The 19,851-nt window shown below is 37.1% G+C and overlaps 1 protein-coding gene across 47 annotated transcripts in view; it reads right to left on the reverse strand.

Moving 5' to 3' along the window:
- Positions 1-307: 307 nt before the first annotated feature.
- Positions 308-19,851, reverse strand: part of MAP2 (microtubule associated protein 2) — a 263,444-nt gene continuing 243,900 nt past the window's right edge. For 25 of the 47 annotated variants that reach the window (XM_031451870.2, XM_064485019.1, XM_064485017.1 and 22 more), the window contains 4 exons: positions 10,001-10,093; positions 7,982-8,063; positions 4,448-4,560; positions 308-4,243 (listed from right to left, as the gene is read on the reverse strand). In XM_031451870.2, coding sequence (XP_031307730.2) covers positions 4,028-4,243; positions 4,448-4,560; positions 7,982-8,063; positions 10,001-10,093 — 504 coding nt within the window. In that variant the 3' untranslated portion in view covers positions 308-4,027. The remainder of the gene's footprint in view (positions 4,244-4,447; positions 4,561-7,981; positions 8,064-10,000; positions 10,094-19,851) is intronic. The other 22 variants (XM_064485039.1, XM_064485040.1, XM_064485028.1 and 19 more) reach the window with 1 other exon arrangement.

Below are 19,851 nucleotides of genomic sequence, written 5' to 3' on the forward strand. Positions count from 1 at the left end.
ACAGATAGCATCCTGCTAATACAGTGGGGATAGGGCCTGACACAGTAGAAAATTCAGCATATAACTGTAGCCATCTCTTCAAAATTTTTCTTTGGTTGGATCAAGCAATATATATTATATTATATTATGTTATGTTACATTATATTATATTATATTAATTATATTATATAATATTATATATATTATATTATATTATATTATATTATATTATATTATATTATATTATATTATATTATATTTTATTTTATTTTATTTTATTTTATTCTTTTTTTCCCAGAGAAGAAGAAGAAACAATCCCAAACTATCAGTTAGGTGACAAGCAATTTTATTTTGCAAAACAATCACTATACAGCAACAAATACATTTGCAAATTTTGATTGAAAAACATGAACTAACTACAACCAGCCATTGAAGAAATGCCTTTCTATGGTAACAGGCTCTAGAATTATCAGAAGAAAGAAACCCCCCACAGATTTGTAGCGGCATGTTGGAACCTTGGAATCCCAGCATACAGAGTATACTTTTTGTTGATTTTTTTTCTTTTTGCTAAAGTTGAAGTAGATTTCCATGATTGACATTTTCTGAGTTTAAAAATAAGCTTTTTCCTGCAGAGGGACTTGGCCTCAACCTACATACCCAGGCTAAAAATCCTAGGTGTGAAAAACCAAACATCAGTGCTGATTTTAGTGCATCAGTCTTTGAAGGAATGCCTAGAATTTGCCTTTGCAAGCCATAAATCTATCTTTTCTGGCTACTTAGACCATGAATAGTTTACTTTCCTCCTTTGTGTGGCATGAAAAAATAGGAGAAAATACTATAGTTGCAACTATGTCAGAATCAACCACATTGAGATTATTCATTTAATACTATTGACGTGATGTTATATTTTGGCTGATAGTCCCATTTCCTTCTGTATGACTCTGAGTGTGTGGAGAAGGCCAGCTACCATTAGTCCATGTTTCCATTTAACCAAGGGCCCGCTTCAGCCTTCTTCAGCTATACCTAGTTGGTGTTACACAGGTGTCTCGCTTGTGGGTGGGATTTCAGCCCATCACCCTGCTGGAACTCAGCAGGAGAATCCAGAGAGAGTTGGTTCCTAAATGAACATGGCCTTTGAAACTCATCATGAACTCGGATCTCTCCTGCATCGTTGTAAGGTACCCAATTATTGGCTGCAGGTGACCCAGAGAGAGAGTTGGCCTTTTAACTCTTCACAGCTCTGGATTACTTATGTATCTTTAAACAGGTTCTCAAAGGCTAAAGCCAGAGAGAAACTGGCATTAATAGATCTAGAAGTGGAACTATGAAGCTTTGATTTCTAGATCAGCGTATGGATGTCCCCACAAGAGTGGTGTTCAAAAAGCTTAATTTGTGTCGTTAATCTTGAGAGTGAAGGCAAGATGGGTTCCACCCTTTCTTCCCATAAGAAGACGTTGAGCCTGTGTTTCCCTCTTTTACAAAATGATCAGTTTCATTTTGTTAACTTTTTATAAAGAACTGCATTTCTATATAAAGCAAGGGCATTTATATTTTTATAAATCATTATCATTTTGCTGTGATTTGAAGCAAATATTTATTTTAATGCCAAATCTAATTTGTTGGTACTTCAAAAAATCTTTATTTTAGACATGTATTTGTAAGAAATATTTTAATATGTAGAGCATGTTTACTCATTCTTAGTGTTCATAAACATTTTAAACCAGTTTGAAAAAAAATACTTGTTTCACAGTTTAAAACTGTTCTAATCAGCTGTTAACTTCTTTCTAGACTTTTAATCACTATCTAACACTATCAAACACATAAGAAAATACTATAAGCCTCCACACAGCTATTCTTCCTTCTCCTATTTTCTGGTGCATTTCAAGGGAAGCTGATGAATAAAATAAAATGCCCAGATTGGTCAAATCAAAACTCACAGCAATTATCAGGCAGAAAATAGACACATCCATAGGCCTGATTAGTCATCTCTAAGTTTTTGACTGTGCTATAAAATAACTGACCTATAAATCGCTTCAGAAACATTTGCCTACGTAAAACCTCTTAGCTGAGAATGAATGGTGCACTTTTACTCTTAGTTTTCTTTTATGGAAGTCACATTGGTTGCAGTGTCCAATGGGTCACAAAATGGGATCCGTGTGTCTCTGTCTTTGCATCCCTTGGCTTCTTTTTAAGATGCTACTATATCCTAGCTTGTTGCCTCAGTCCATGTTCATCATTTCCTCCTTTATATATGAGAACTGACTTGGCTCAAAGGGACCAAACAACTACTGGACCATTTGCCTTTAACTGTTTAGATCCAGCCTACCAGCCCTGAGCAAGGAAAAAAAAAAAAAAAAAAACAAACAGATAAACTACTTAAAAGCATCCATCCATCCTGGTAACTCATTGCCTTATTCAGGCTATTGACTATTTCATTGCTTATTCATAAATCTAAGATGAATGATTTGTGAGAAGAAATAACTGATTTGCGATTTCTGGACTATATATAAAGTCAGAATAGTATTATTTACTGATAAATAATAGTAAGTAATACAGTGTTGCTTTATAGAGTGCAATGTTGGAGTCCTGAAAAACGGATTTAGATATCTGCATCTCCAATGCTGTGTACCTACAGCTTCTCAAAATACCATCTATTTCTCTTCAGGTCAAGGGATCTCGACTTTGGGTAAGAAAGCCAAATACTTCTGTTAGATAATTTAGTAAACAGGTACTATTTGGAAGAATGGGGTAACGTGCCCCAAACTCCCACTATAAGTTTCAACTTTAGCAAATGGAAAAAAAAAAAGGAAAAGAACTCTTAAGAAGTCTGTTTCATGAATGATTACAGGAATAAAACCCAAACTATTCCATGATTCAAAATAAGATAAATCCATAATCCTAAACCAACAATCTGTAAACCCTTTTATGTATAACTGGACCCACCCCCACAAATTCCATGTTGGTGAAAGTAAAGAAAAATACATTTTTCTAGCATCACGGGAGAGACTTGTATCTGGCACTAAAACAGGGTAATAGCTTTGAGTTGTTACAGGAAGCAACTTCATGCTAAAACTTTTTGTCTTTTTTAACTTTTTTTTTTTTTTTAAAATAGGGAAAGAACCTTGCTAACATCTACTTTCACATACCTAAAATTGCAACACCAAAGGGTGCAGGAGACACAGATACTGTGAATAAGGAAGTATAATATTCAAGTATATGAGGAAGTATCACAAATGGCCACAGAGAAATATATATATATATATTTATATCTATAATACTGTATCAAACAGATGGAAAGGGAATGTGAAACTGGTAGTGTGGACACACATCTAGCTGATCAACTGACATTCTAATCAGACACGAGTCCATCCTAACGGAAGTGCTTCGTTCCTAAGAGATGCACTTTACATCGCTTCCTCAACCACAGCTCAGATGCTTTGTAACTATTTTGTAATTAGTTAAATAATTTATTGGATTGACTTATACTCTGATATAACTATCCAGGTCCCAAATGTTAATAACTTAATTGAATCTTTCTTCCCATTTATACAAAATAACGCTTAAAAAAAAAAACCTTATTTCTTACACACTCTTCCCTTTCTGCAATCAGCCTCCTTGATTTAATTTAACCTGTAATAAGTTACAACGGGCAGCTTTTATCTTTTGACCCAGCAACAGAATAGTGAAATGAGCAGCTTGGATTTTTAACAAGGCTTTTCAGAATGTAGTGGACAGCCTTCAGGCACATGAAAGGTAGAAATGCAATTTTTAAAATAATAATACTCCATGCAAAACAGAGCAGAGCAAAAATAATTGTCCAATCGTACTTATGTAAAGCCAGTGTCTTCCTGTTGCAAATGGAAATCAAGTCAATTTCTGCATATACTATTCAATTTTTTTTTATAAAATGGTAACAATTACTACAGTTTGGAAATGAGATTATTTATTTCATGGTTTGTAAAGAATGAATATAACACCTGCTCAGAGCCCACTCCTGCCAAGCGCTCATGCCTAAATAGTATTACTTCAATGCTAAGTGAGAAGTATCTCACAAGCCCTGCTTAGCGAGTGCGGCAGTGACGTCCTCGGCCAAGGTTGCAAGCTGAGGGGACTCGAGCAGGTTGATGCTTCCGGAAGAGGAGACGTTGCTGAGCCGCCGGGGGGATGCCACGCTGGACCTGCCCGGGGACTGCGTGATGATCTCGGCCCCATGGTCCACACGGGCCTTCGCGTGCTCTCTGAAGTTCAGCTTTTGGCTGTCAATCTGTTCAAGACAAGCATCAGTCCTCATCAACTCAAGCGTCTTAACTGTCCCCACGCTCTCTCTCTCTGTATCCCAGAGCTGATATGTCACTTCTATGCAGCTCTGCTGTCCCTGCTTCTTGGGAGCCGTTATGATGAAGAGTATTTCAGAAGGATTTAAGAAAAAAGACAAGATCAGCTCTTGGCTTAAGATCTTGTTTCTTACCTTGACGTTTCCACCTCCAGGTACGTGGTGAGCGTTGTCAAGCGAACCGACTTTAGCTTGGGCCTTTTCTTTGAAATCCAGTTTCACGCTCTCAATTTTCACACGCCCACCACCTGTGTATGAGAGGAGAAAGGCTTTTTACATGCCTTGCTAAAATTAAACCTTATATTTGTGGTAACTATCTCCCCAAAATGATTATAGTAGACAGACCATCTGCAAACCACAAACTTAACTCTACTATCCTTCTGACCATGGGTGTGAAAGGAATCTTTTAGAATTTCTAGCTCATACCATTTTCTCCATACCATCCAAGAGAGTGATGGTATCTTGTACCATCCTTTTTGGTACCATTATATGGATTGCTTCACACAGTAATACTTTTCTCCTCGACTCGTGTCTAGCCTAAGATATCAGAGGCGGTTTTTCTTAAGATTGTAATGGAAGTATCATATGTATGCTTCCTAAAACTTGGAACATTTAGTCTCTTGTTCCTATGGGAGCAAATTAAATTGAAACGAAGCTTGCTATCTTTTTTCATGGTACTAGGTCACTTGTCCAAAGAACAATTAGGCTAGCATATACGTGCATACGTGGGTGAGATACTCATTTGTAAGTTTTCAGCATTGATAGTTTGACTGAGGAAACTGGAGTCGAGAGCTAGGTTGTTTAAGAACTTCCGTTTTAATTAGATGGAGTGAAAGGAAGAGAATTTTAGGCGAACCCATTCTTGTACAGATGCCAGAGGACCAATCCGACACTGACTCTGATCTGATGATATTGAGACAGAGATTTGATCGTGCCATTTCCTTACATGCTAATGAGTCTGACACTCGAGGACGTGCTGACAGATGCGAGTGCCACGAGCCAGCCTTCAGTGACACTCCCCATCTCTGCACGCCTTTCTCAGGCTCGTGACTGCAAGGAGTTCTACACTGAGGAGGAATTTGTTGTTTTTTTTGCCTGTTCTTGAGTCTGTCTGCTGATGTCTTTCACCTGGAAAATGAAGCTGGATTAGATGCCTTTGCCTGTCTTGGTTTTGTCTGTGTGCATTTTGGGGAAGGCCAGTGGTGAGCCATGTGATCCTCTACTCTCATCGCATCTGTCTTGGGATTTCGGTTTGGGAAAAATACCTGAGGGACTGACTCTATGGAAACGTGGAAAAGGCTTTCCAGTTTTGGACTCTTGATGCTTATTTATCTCTGTAGATCAAAGAGAAAGGTCAGCTAAAGCTTCACAGGTCTCTTTGGCCTTGTGGTATTTTTCTCATGTGATACCTAGACATTTATATTAACATCCAGTTACCTAGCCAGGGGCACCTTGAAACCGTATGGTGTTACTGGATTACATTTTGAAGAGTCACTCATTCTTCTCCCAAAGGCTTAGGATGTGCATGATGTCATTTAACTCGTGCTTACAGGAGACATGCAGTGGTCCTCCCCTCACAGGGTACGGGGCTGCTATCCTTCCTACATTTTACCGGGCGCCGTGGGTCTCACTTGTTGGTTATAACAGGATTAGTGTGATTCATAAAACATACTTGTCTTGGTTAGAGGCTGGAGGATGTTGAGCTTTCAACTAGGTGAGATTAACTTTTTTGGGATCTTGTTTTTCTATTTTTTGGTAGCCTCTGATAGAAATGATCTTTTCAAGTTTTCTTTTATGATGATATATTGTGACAAGGTAACCCAGTTAACATTTTTGTTGAATTGTATTTTGCGAGAGAGAAGAAAATAACAATGTAATATTGACCCAAAATATATTCTAAAAGGAAGCTGGAGATGTCTATTTTTGTTGAAGCCCTATTAGGTATTTTTATGTAACTATTAGAGAAGCCCATTTGAGTTCAGAGATCTTCGCCTTGAGTTCTGAAGAATTCTGGCTGCATCAGAAATAGACACTGTGAAAGACTATAATTCTCATCAAGCTTCCTATGTCCTGAGGTGAAGCTGATAAGACCAGATATGTCAATCTGTGCCTCCGGGTGTTGAATTGTTTCCTTTATTTTCCCCTGAGACATTCCACATTCCAAAGTAACTTTGTGAAAAGCTTGCTATTGTCAAGGATCGTTGTGCTAACACTTCTTTATGGATTTAGTCATCTGATTGATTTATTATGAAGCAAGAGCTAGATTTAGAAATATGTGAGAGCCCGTGACAGTAGCCTTTTCTAACCAGCAAGTCTTACACAGAATATTTCCTTATCTATGTAAGATTTTTCTCCAGATCCCAGGTGAATTTAACTAATTGTATACTTACTGTCTTGAATTAAAGAATCCAGTATTTTCTTTTGTGTTCTGGAAGAAAAGAGGCAGTGTGGCCAAATACTTCCATCACACTGTTGGCATAGTACAAAGTAAATTAAGTGTTTGTGGTCTTAAGTTACAGACGGGCTCCATGTGGGAGCGTGTCCTTGCTGTCTCATGAATGACAGAGAAGCTGATTCCAGGGTAGCAGCTCTGAAACTAGTAATGGAGATTCTTTATACAGAGTTTCTAACTCCTTGATCTGCTTTATGAATACTCTGCCAAAGTGAAACCCAATCTCTAGACATGTTCCCAATGCATGTATCTGTTTTGAAACTTACCTATCTACCTTTGTTTTTTAACTAATAAATTCTTCTTAATAATCTGGTTAGAAATCTCACTGGGCTTAACCATTCTTTTACCTTGTTCTGATAACATCTGAGACAGCGATGAATGGGAATAACCTATTATCTGGTTTAATTAAGATGCCAAGCATAGGTGGTTAAAACTGATTGCTTCCTCTTGTCCTTCAATTGTATTTATCAATTGTGTCAAAATATTCTGAAGAAAATTACAAATTTGATAGTTGTCCATTATTTACACACGCATGGAGGTGGAATTTAGCAAAAACATATTACATGATAAGAAAAAAAGGCTCAATATGTTAGATTCACAAATTAAAGAGGGAAAAAAACCGCAGAAAGTACGAATACAATTCTACTTCAGAGCACTAGTCCTATGAGATGTTCTAGAAAAACAAGAAGTCCACAGTCAAATGAGTTGGAGAAACACTGCCTTGTACTAAGGATTCACAATGCTTATTGAGCTACTAAAGGATCTGGGAAATTCAGCTGAAAAATACATTTTTTCAGCTTTGCATAAGTCCAGTTCCTTTTTCACATAATGTAGAAAAACAATTTCTTGAAAAATCTTTGGAAATGCTCCTTTCAGCCCATGTGTTATGTATGACTACATGGCCCGATGTATTTTATCGGCTATGTATTTCAGAAGAGCCCCAACAAGCATGCCAAGTGTATAGAGATAAATGCATCTCATGTACCTTTTAGTTTTTAACATGTCCTATGGTTTGTGGCCTGTTCGTGGTAACTTGAGTTTACTTGTCCAAATGGAGATGGCTTGAAATATCTAATTTAAGTTTCTATTAATAAAAGCATGAAGTATCAGGTTTGGAAATGTCCTTCCAATTAGATACTTCACAGCAACAAATATTTTGTTTGTCGATTTCTTGAATCCAATCAGTATCTCTCAAACTACTGAAAAGCACCATTTACCTGGCCTGTGGCGGATGTTCTTCAGGGAGCCGCATTTGGAGGTCACATGACTCAGGTCTATCTTCTTGGTAACAATCTGCACCTGTGTGAGCCACAAAAAATACGCTTAAAATAGTTTAGACATGAACAAGCCCCCAAGCTCATACATAAAATCTAGAGACATATCCAAACTCACAACATAAAACAACATAGACATACACAGGAAAATACAGTCTTCCATATGGCCTCCCATATGTTTGGTTGGAAAGGAAAACCCAAGTGAAAGAAAGTCCTAGAATAGAAGATTTTATTAGTAGAAAACAGATCATGCCACAAGGGGACAGAAACACCTGGATTAATAAGGCAAGCTTCCCCTCAGAGAATGAAGCCACACCGTGTTAACCTTTCCATAAGCAAAGAGCCACATGAACAGAGAAATTATTCTTTAAAAAGTGATTTTTTTACTTAAAGGTGACCAACACTGCTCATAAATAAAAAAAGCCCAACATTGTTTTAAGAAACAACAAGAAAGCTCTAAACGTGCTTTTCTAAAATATTATCGTCATGTCTTGGCTGAATGGAATTTTTCTTGCACACCAATTTATAAAGTGATTGCAACATTTTTTCTTCTGTTTTACTTAAATGATTTTATCTTGGTTCCCAAGTGTGGCTCCTGGTTCATTTGCATCAGAGCACATGGGTATTACTGAATCGGACACTGTGGAAATGAGGCCAGGGAACTGGCAGACTTGAACAAGTGATTCTTCTTTAGGGGAAAGTTTAGGACTACTGTTTTAGAGGTTGGAAGCTCCCCCACTTACTTTAAGATCATCAGTTGTCTCAATTTATCCTTTTCTATGTGGGTGTTTTGACCAGCAGCACCTATAGCAGAGAGCAGCTGGGTCCACCCTGCTATACCCTCAAGTTATTTACCAGGACTGAGATTGCTCCTGTGAGAGCACCACGTGGTGTGCACGTACAGTCAGGGCCACAGGGAGGAGGGCAACCACGTCCCTGTAAATACTAAGCCCTGTACCCTAGAAGGAGCCCAGCAAACCTTGCTGTGTGGTCTTCCCACATGTGACACTTTCATGCTCCGTGGAGCTACTCTGAACATCAGGTGACAGCTCCTGCTAGGAGGCACTGGCTTGTCTCTCCGTTCACTGCTTGACTTCACCTCTGCCCAGCTGAAGAACAAGGAGCCAAGACTTACTGGACAGATGAGAATTCTGGGTTGGATACTCTGTAAATTACTTGAGTCACAGATGGCCAAAATCTGAAGTTTAGGTGACAGGATCTGTAGTACAGAGAGTCAGCCTGTTCACCTGTTTCACTGTTCTAATTTTACAGAGAACCACGCTTACTTTAGCTGGAGTTTGCCTGTTTCAACTCTTCCTCAACCACATTTGAGAAACGTGGATTCATCTTTTCCTTCCTCTCATAGGATATTATTTCCACTCAATTTAAGAGACAGGAAAAAAAAATCCCATCAAGACGAAGGGTGTACTGGGACTTGAATCCTTTCACGTTGAATTACAGATGAGCCCTGCTTCACCAGCTGTGTATTATTCCAAATGATATCCCAACTCTCATGAATAATAAAGCACAAAAGATTGACATTATATACTTTGGGTACTTTCAGGCACAACAGTCTTTGCCTCAAGAGTAATTTAAACGGAGCAAGAAAAGTGTGTGTCCAGCTGACGTTCGCAGGGCAGTAGAAACAGCGTGAGAAAATACCTTGAAGCCAAAGGCCAGCAAACAAAATCGGCAAGTGAAGAGGGTTTTCCATCTCCCTGAATCCCATGGTGTACCACCTTGCAAAAGCAAGAAACCCACTGATGATCTTACAGGGAAGGATGGGAAGCCCATTACCGAGAGTGCGAGGGTGACAAGCTCCCACGCCCGGGGGACCTGTGGAGCAGCAACGAGAAAGGGGGAGTGTGCTGGGGGGGGGGGAGGCAGGAAAGGAGATGAAGTGCTGGCTGTGCACGTGTTTCCACACACTCAGGACAGCTTCCGACAGAAGCTTCTACTTACATTTCCGCCCCCAGCAGAATGTTTGATGTTATCCTTTGAACCACATCTGGACTGAACCTTGCTAAAATCGATCTTCTTGTTTAAAATCCTAACCTAAAAGGAATTGGAGGTAACTTCACTGTACATTTTTCTCTCAACACGCTGGATGGAGGGAAGCAAAATGTGTGGTGCCGAAGAGGCTCCCAACACTCTTCCACCTACGTCATCATTTAAGAGAAAAAACTAACACCAAAACAGAAGAGCAGATCTAGCATATAAACATGAGCCGTTTGCCGTCCCTACACCCAAAGGCCAAATGTATGAGATCTTAGGTATCCCAGCTGCAGGCAGGTGTAATCTGGAGACAAGGAGAGAAATAGAAAAGTAAAACTGAATTATCTGGGTGGAGGAGGCTTCCAATACTGTGGGCCACACTGAGACTCAGGGCCACTCTCTGGAAGGTCCAGTAGTCTAGTTCAGCCCGGGGTCCTGAAGGATACGCCAGTGCCCCATTTCCCTTACCCCCTGCAGCGTTAGCCGTCACAATGAGGAATCACCTGCTACACCTGACGTGACTGGATGATTGGTCCACGTAGCACAGGTGAGGTTCACAACTGGCCTGTCTGGATGCTACAGGAAAGGGTTCTCACTCATTCAAGGGAAGGAGTCTTGGTTTCCCAAGAGGGTCACCAAGGAGGCTCTGGGCCTCCTTTATTGAAAGGGCTTTATGATTCCCTTGCAGATGTGGGTCGGATGCCTTCTGAGAGGCCTCTCTCTGACGACTGCCATTAGCCTTGGATTCAGTGTGGAAGCACTCTTCCCATTTTGAGAGGGAGAAGACCAAGGACCATTAGTTAGCTGACTTGTACTAGGTCAGGTAGAAGTGGTCCAGGCCTTGGTTGGGCCCAGCAGATTTGAGGTTAGGGTTTATTTCTGTTTTCAGCATTCATCTTGAAGACAACAGCAAATCCAGACACTAGCAAAACCAGATCTAGGAAAGTATTACTCTGGTGCAATGTCATGCGTGAAGTACTAACGCTTGTGACTTCTTTCACGTGTCTTCTGAATTTTGCACGTCTTGGAGGGCAGATAATCAGTGTAAGCATGGAAGGAAAGGTTTACCTTTGTTGTTATTTTTTTGTTTGTTTTATTTCACTTCGGCTACAACTACCCCCCAGTAGCTAAAGAGAAATGTTTTCAGTGCTTTAGGGGGCAGTTTATCCTCATTAGAAAAAAAAAAAAAAGAAAAATAAATTTACCCTAAATATAAAGCTGTCTCCAAGAATGGTATCACTTCTCTTGATATTTGCAAAAAAGAGTATAAAATTCAAGAGGACAGTAAATCCTGGCTATTTTTAACTAGATAAAACTTAAATTGCAGCGTCTGCCTAACACTGACAAGATGGCTTGCTCCTTACAGGGAAGTATCACCGACAGCTCCCATCAGCAGCCCCAGGGAAGTGCCTTCTGTCAAAATCTGAATTCAGAATATTTGATGATTGGGCCACTCTTTAGGGCATAATAAAAATTCCAATTTAAAAAAATGGGGGATATCACAGATTCTGTATCTAACAGTAAGTGTAGTGGCACTGTGAGAGTTTTACATAAACAGATAGCTAAAGTCAATAAGGGTCACTACATTTCAAACCTCCCAGGTAAGTTATTTTTAGGAAGCAAATATTTTTTACTTCTTATTTCTCATAATAATACTCTAAATGATTCTCCATAAGGATCTAATAATTATTTTGGCAATGAATTCATCTAAGTCATTTTTCTAATACTCAGGGATAGACTGGGTCTCATATTTCATTTAGAAATTTTAGTTTAGAGATCATTAGAGTTCCAGTCAAGTGACTCATTACCAAGTGATCAAAAGCCAAATGTTAAATCTGACTCACTTGTTGCAAAAACGGAAATTCCAAATTCAGTTGCATAAATTTGACTCTTCACATTTAATCAACTGTTTGACAATTTTTATGATTTCCAAAACAAATGATTCAAACCCAAAAAGGACACATGCAATGCCAGCATTATTTAAAGATATTTAAATCTTAAAATCCTAAAACTTAAAGGCCAGCTTCTGTTGACTTCCCCCAGAGTTTCTAGAGAACCATAGATTTTCTAGTGAAACCCCTAGCTGGTCTTCTTCAGTGGTAGACCTCAACTCATGTATGCTCAATCTATAATGTGAAGCAGACTTCTGACATGCATTAATGGCACATTCTTTACATAGTTCCATATTTGCAATAACTTTACAGTATATTGCTTTGGTCCAAAATAATGCAAGGTATAACGTTCACCATCTTGCATGATGGTTGAGTGGACAGAAACAAAACCACTTTGGGCAGTGAATGTTTGATGTTCTTTAAGATTTATGCTCTAGCTTGACAACTCGTATCTGAGCCCCCACCCAGTCTGTGTGGCTCATGCCTCAGCAAAATTACAAAATACTTCATTCCAAACATCTCTCGGATCATTTACAAATAACGCCTTAGTTAAATCCACAAATACCAGAAGTTCTCAGAAGTCATTCCATAAAATAGAAAAAGAGATGGGTGCTGTGAAGGATAACGCTTTATTTCAGATTAGTTTTTAAAATTTTTTGATTTTTAATTTTATCAAAGTTGAATTTTAGCTCTCTGTTCTCTATGGATAAATCAAAATAAAAATTACTCTCTTTGGGGAGGAATTTTCATTGAGCTTTTGTTTTCCTAAAACCTATGTCAAAGGAAAATTATTTTAACATCTGAGAGACTGCCTAGAAAAAATATAACCAACTTATATCTGACAAATGAACTAATTTCCTATACTCGTGATATGAAGGAGAAAAAATTTGAATAATCATTATCCAAGATTAACTCTAAACCACATTTTAATCTTTATTAGTTTCTTTCAAGAAAAATTTTTACTTCTACAGTTAATGCAAAGAATGTGACAATTTTTCCTTTTGCATACTTTCCAGTGAAAGTTAAATGTCAACTGGATCATCTTCTTAAAGCTCTGCCTTGTTCAAGATTCTCCCAAACTCCCTATTTCCTATTCCATCAACCAAAACTTTTAGCCAGGCAATCAGAATTCTCAGCAATTCTGATTTTTCAGTCCTCTCTTAATATTTCACATTTTGTCCAGACTGTGTTACAGTCCTTACTTTAAGAGTCTTGTTTACATCTTCAAGTTCATCCCTATGTTTTCTTTATGTTATTCTCTCTTGCCAGAATGCCCTCATTCCAAGCTGAGTCTGTTAACAGATCAACCTTCAATGCTCAGCCAAATCAGTGCCTGTAGCAGGAGGCTGGCAAAAAAGGATTTCATTCTCATGGGCAAATATTGGTGACTTACTTGCATATGTCATTGATTTTTCATTTACATAAGGGTCATGTAAGAAAGAAGAGTTATAAAGAATAGGATGATGTAATTGAATAATTAATCCAAATTATTTTATTTTACTTTTTGTTTGTTAATAATTCTGTCTATTCCTCCACTATGCCAAGAAAGAACAGAGTAGCTACTTTGTGGATATTCTTGGTGTGACTCTAGCTGAATTTTATCATGATGGTTTGGTTGAAACGATCTGCCACTGTATTCTCTCTGTATGAAAATTTAATTGCTCTTTTAGAGAACTTAGCTTCCCCACCCCGCCCCCATCTAAGAAAGGACAGGCAGATAAAATGCAGGACATAAGCCTGCAGGCAAGAGTAAATCTTTCTAACTAGAGGTTAGTTGGAAATATGAAAGATGTAAAATGAAAGAAAATATAATCCTACCTTATACTTTCAGTAAAACAGTTTATAAACCAGGGGCATTAATCACAATGTCAACTTGAATTTCTTGAGCAAATAGGAATTTGATTTTTTTGGACACTCTCTGCCTGCTGCTTTTTTAAAATAAAAATATTCACATGTCAGCTCAAGACAGCAAGATATGAAAAGTAACTAGGAGTCCAAAAGTTTGGATTCTGTTCTTAGGAACATCACAATCTGGTGCCAGGCCCCTCAGGCATCCTCTAGCTATGAACCTCAATTACAACATCATTTCTTTCTTTCTCCATCCAAGGTTGTCTTAGAAAGAATTTTTTTTTTTTAGAAAGGTGGTGGACAGTGACACTCAATTTCAGTTTTATAGGGGATTAAGCTTTTCCTTTGGGTTTGCATCATTTCTCAGGAATGCTTATGAAGCCTTGCATTATCAAAACACTTTTCTTTCTCAAAAGTGTTTCCTATTCCATAACATTCGATCTTAATGAAAACCATCCAGCCTCTATAGAGTCCAGAGGCATCATACATTAAAACAGAAATATGACCACATCAGCTATTCCTGAAGATTAAATGTTCCCTGGAACTGATAATGTTCTTCAAAGATTCACCCATTAACAGCTCTGTGCTCTGGGCAAAATGCATACAGGTACACAAACCTTACAGTCCTTTCCAAATTTTAATGAACTCTACCTACACTGACCAATAACTTCTTTAAAACTAAGTGTATCAAATATAAACAATAAATATATTTCAAGCACATTTAAAGAGACATAATATTTTATGTCAAAACATAACAGTTCCACAGAACTCTAAAGGAAAAGGATAGGGTAGAGGACCCATGAAGGTATCAGCTCAATTCTCCTGTGTAGGCTGGGTCACAAAGCACAGAAAGTAGCACCACAGTGAGAAAACCCTAGGGTGAGTGGATAATGCTGAAACATTTGGAAAGAACTTTCTGGTGAAACAGATACTGAGTTTAGTCATTAGACCCACTGTTAAATATTTTAAGTGGTCTGTCAATGGACGCTGGAAGGAAAGTTACAGACACAACAGTTACTGTGATTCATGAAACTAACAGATAATGAGTTTTATCAAGTTCATAGCCATAATTTCTTGACATTGCATTTTTTTCTTTAGTTTCGTTTTTTAAGATATTTTAAGGAATACTGGACCAAAATGGTAAGAAAGTAACTTTTCAAGAGTCTGTTTAGTTGTTTGAAAACAGGTACCTGAGAGTCAAGGCTGTTCCCATGCCTTTACTTGGTTTGTAAAAGAATAATAAACAAAAAGACTCTACAGGTCTCAACTTTGTAAGCCTAAAGTAATAATTTTCCCTTAGTTTTTAATAATTAGTATTTATGAAGTCGAGCTTGAGAACTTTGCATTACCTTACAAAAGAAACTCGAATTATAGTTATAAAAGTGCTATTACATAAAGACTGGGTCCCCGATCTCAAGGAGACTTCATTTTGAGATAATGATAACTTTAACAGCAAAAAATGCCTTGTCAATAGAAAGTAATGTATACTGGTGAAGTTTCTTTTTTTTTCATGCTGGGTTGACTGACAGTATTTTAAAGTTAACAGGGTATTTTATTATTTGTCTTATTTAGCACTTATTTCTAATCTGAAGGAGACAGAAAGAAATGACTTGAAAAGAATTTTAAATAAAGGCAAGACACTCAGGGAGGACAAGAAAAGAAAACAAACAAACACTTCTTTTCTGCCAAGACTGTGGAGACCATGTGTTACTGTCATCTATTTCCCTTTTGTCATAGAGTTCCCAGCAGAGTCTTAGCAGATGATGAAAGAATAAATATGCAAATGAGGAAAAACTAAATACGCTTTAATTGTTCTCTTTTTGTTTATAAAATTTATAACTTTATAAATTTGCCTATATGTTAAGAGCACTTGGTCAACCTTCACAGTGGTGACAATCATAATTTCATATGAGAAAAAAAAAATCCTATTTTGCTACAATTTACTAGCTGTCTCCAGAATTAATTCTGTTATTTCTTGAATATAAAATTGAAAGTAACCATTCAAATGATCATGGAAAAGCCAAAAAGGTCTCAGGATAATGCCTAAAACTTTATAAGAAAATATAAAAAAGATTCCACCCCATAGTTCACTCATTTCATTCTTTCCTTCCTCTCTCCGTTGCTCTCTCTTCCCCAATTACACTCCTATTTCAGAAACACTATTTTTTCACTCAACTTCAGCTTGCCCTTGTGGCACAAATATTTATAGAATCTATTAGAGTAGCTACATGAATTTTTTTGATGAGCTGCAATGCAAAATACTGTCACATTCTAAGTAGAACCATGGATTTGAGAGCTTAAAGGTAACCCCATAGTCTATATAAATGAGGAGGTACTATGTACAAAAACAAGTATTATTTTGTTGCTTCTATTCTACAAATAAGAAAGCTAAGGACCAGAGAGGCCAGTATCTAAGGTCACACAGTAATTTAGTAGAAAACCTGTACCAAGAACTCAGCTCTTACACTTTGATCTAATACTCTTTTGGCCAAAATTCACTGTGGCCCAAACATGGGAAATTTCTTTGGGTAATAACTGTATTGGCATTAGGTATTCATACTCACTCAGCAAGTCACTAGAAAGAATGCATCTCTCCATGCATATGGAATACGACCTTCATTCAACTTTCACTCAACAAATACACAGAATACCTACCATGTACTGGACCCTGAGGACAAGATGAAACTCATATGTACTGGATCCTGAGGACAAATAAAAACCACCCCTGATTTTACAGAGCTTACGGTCTAGTAGGTGAGACAAGACAGACATTAAATAACCCAGCTATACAGTGGAATGTACAGTGTATTGAGAGGCACTGGCTACAGTATTGAGAGACATCAGATAGAGAAAAGAACAGATGCATGGAGACCAGTTAACAACTATCTCAGCCACATCTGCAAGAGATAATGTATCCTGTGCTATAGTGGTGCAGAGGAGACTAAGAGAAATGGGCAGATTTAAGAGCTGTTTGGGGCACAAAATTATTACCACTTAAAGATGGCCAGGATATGGGATAAGGGAAAGGGAGATTAAAAAAAGAAGCCTCTTAGATTTTTGATTTGGCAATATTAAAGTTCTATTATTTGAATAGGTATAATAATATTTAAAAATGATAATTGAATGTGAACTTTCTACTCTCAAACATCAATATGGCATTAATCACACTGATTTTAGAACCTGCCAGGCCTGCTTCCACCTCAGGGCAATTTTATGTGTGGTTTTCTCTGCCTGAAATATTTTTCCCCAGTTATCCATGTAGCTTACTCCTTCACTTCCTTAAAATCTTTATTCAAATATTACTTCTTCAGGCATTTCCTCATCACTACCAGAAATGCAATTTCTCCTGAACATATACAAAGTCTCTTCCTTGGCTTTGTTTCTCTCCTTCATACTTTCTTACATGTTTTTCTTATATAACTTTTTAGGGGGCTTACTTTTCCTTCCAGAAATGTAAATTCCATGAAGGTAAGAATTTCAGGAATTTTTGTCTGTTTTGTTCACTTTTATATTCTCAGTACCTAGAACATCTCATGGAATATAATAAGTACTCAATAAATACCTGTTGAATAAATGATTGAGTAAATAAATGTACAACTCTGAGTTTCTGGAATTATTGAGGAAATAGAAGACAGCTCACCACGTTACTTTAAAGATGACAAGTTGATTTTAGAATTAATATTTCATTAATATTTTAAAACCTTGATTTTTAGAATTATTTTAAAAATAATCTGTTGGAAAACACAAAAAATATGAAAAAATGCAACATAACTTTTCAAATTTAATGGTCTTAACTTCTCAATGGTATATTAATGTGACATATTATTTACATCAAATTGTTTCATATAAATATTTAAAAGTTCAGAGACTTCAAATTTCAGTCCTGATATGATAAACCTGGCATGAAATGGAGTGTTAGATACAATTACCATTTTAGTGTTGTGCCACAAAAGTTGAAGCAAACAAAAAAAAAGACTAAGGTATATAAAGTTGTGTATTTGTAGACAAGTGATATTCATTAAATACAAAATTACAGAACCTAATTTTATAGCTCTGCCATTAAAGGATGATACTGGAAACCCTATGTCCAAGATGTGAGGACTTTTATTTCTTTTCTGTGAAAATGTGAAAGTTAGGTTATAAGGAGCTGAATATCTCTGAGTGCCAATTTTTCTTAATTCAGTGGACCCATACAGACCTGAGAAATAGAAATGAAGATTGCTTTTTCCCTAGAATGTAAGGATATGCTTCATAGGTTCTAGTCTAATGGATTTATCTAAATAAATTTTTAAGAAATGCTATGGCAACACCGACTGGGAAAGTAACAGGCTGATAAATTCTACAAGATTCTTTACATGAAAGCTAAGTACTATTCTTTCCTTGAACAGGAACGACTTGCTTGAAGATGCCACCATCTTTAGTCCTGCTGACCTAAAAATGACTGACAGCTCCATGAATAAAGCAGAAGTCCATAATTCACAAGGCAATCAATCAGATCCATAGACATGGCTTCAAAGAGATCATGACCTACCTGACCATGCTCTCCAACAAGCTAAGTGAAAAAACAGCCTCTGTGAAAGCACCTTATTAGTAACTTTCGACTATCACAAGAATACAAAAACTCTTGCTTTGTATCTTCCTAAAGCTGGTGGGGGAAAAACAAGAAACCTGTCAAAACATGTAGGAGTACTCCATATAAATCAAAGTGCCTATAAAAAAACCCTGACTCATAGATAGAAAAAGTACCGTTCATTGAGTTGTTGCTGAAATCTTTTTATACCACACATTTAGATAAACACGTTTATTTTCGTACCTTTGTTTAAACCAAGCAGCTGAGTTCTTAAAAAGCTAACACCGTGTATTCTAAAATTTTGGATTTTGATTTACTATAGATTAGGGAGCTAAGTACACTGAGATTGTTTCAAACTAATGTACTTAATAAGATAGTCTTACCTATGCCTTGAGTTAAATTAACCAGGCTCACTATCTATAGTGAATCCAAGATTGCATATGTTCTTTCCAATAGAATGAATTTACATTTTAGCTAAAAAGATTAACTTTGTTGCTTTCTGGAAAGCTCCTTATATCTTCAGCTAACTTATCTATTCCATTAGGCATTGATTTGCCTCGCTGAACTGAGTCCTGAGCCAAGCTTCTTTGACAATAGAAAATTGGACTTTAACAGAAGAGATAACGGCCATAAGCACAAAACGTGTACATATGCTAGAGCGGTAAATGTTCAAACTGAGGCAAATAATAAAGCTTCTCTACTTGGAAAGCTGCTGAATTCCCAAGACACATATATCTTTTATTATACATCTCCTCTGCCTATTCTTAGTGATTGCACAAACTTTAAAACAACAATAATAAAGCATTTAAAATTAAATCATACACACGCAATCAAACCAGTCTGAATATTATGACAATAGAGCCTGTACAGATGAACTGAATTAACTGCATTAAGGTTACATCTACCAATTTACTCCCATCTTCATTAACAAGAGTTATGTGACTGTTTTTCATTATAACTATAGATGACATGTCCATGACAAAACTTGGCTCCTATAGAAAGTATTGTTATTGTCCTGTCCTCTTCAATGATTCTGGGTTGGCCACTGTCCATTCAAATATCCTAGTATATACAATTTACAACTGGGGACAACATGCTACTGGCTTCAATTTCCCCAACAGGGTGTATTTATGAATTCTCAATCAGATAACAAGAGTCTTTAGCATATCATCTTGATAATTTCTAAGAAGCTTTAGCATAAACATTTTTCATAGTCATTTTATAAAGTTGAACCTTTATAGCCCAGTCAAAATCCCCAGTTTAACATATACAGAAAAAGACCCTTTCCTCATGCCCTGTATTTGAGAAGATCATACAGTATAAGGAGGCTTTTTGGGGAATGGTGTTAAAAATGTTGAATGAGATATTTTTCCTACCAAGGCAGTTCAGCTGTAGTGCATCTCAACTTCCCAATTCACTTCCTCTCTAATTTAAATGCATTGATACCATCTATCGCAAAATAGAAGGCAAGTACCTTCCTTCCATCTTTTTCTTATCTTGGTGAGGAA

This window comes from Camelus dromedarius, chromosome 4 (genome assembly GCF_036321535.1).
Source record: "Camelus dromedarius isolate mCamDro1 chromosome 4, mCamDro1.pat, whole genome shotgun sequence".
NCBI classification, from domain to species: Eukaryota; Metazoa; Chordata; class Mammalia; order Artiodactyla; family Camelidae; genus Camelus; species Camelus dromedarius.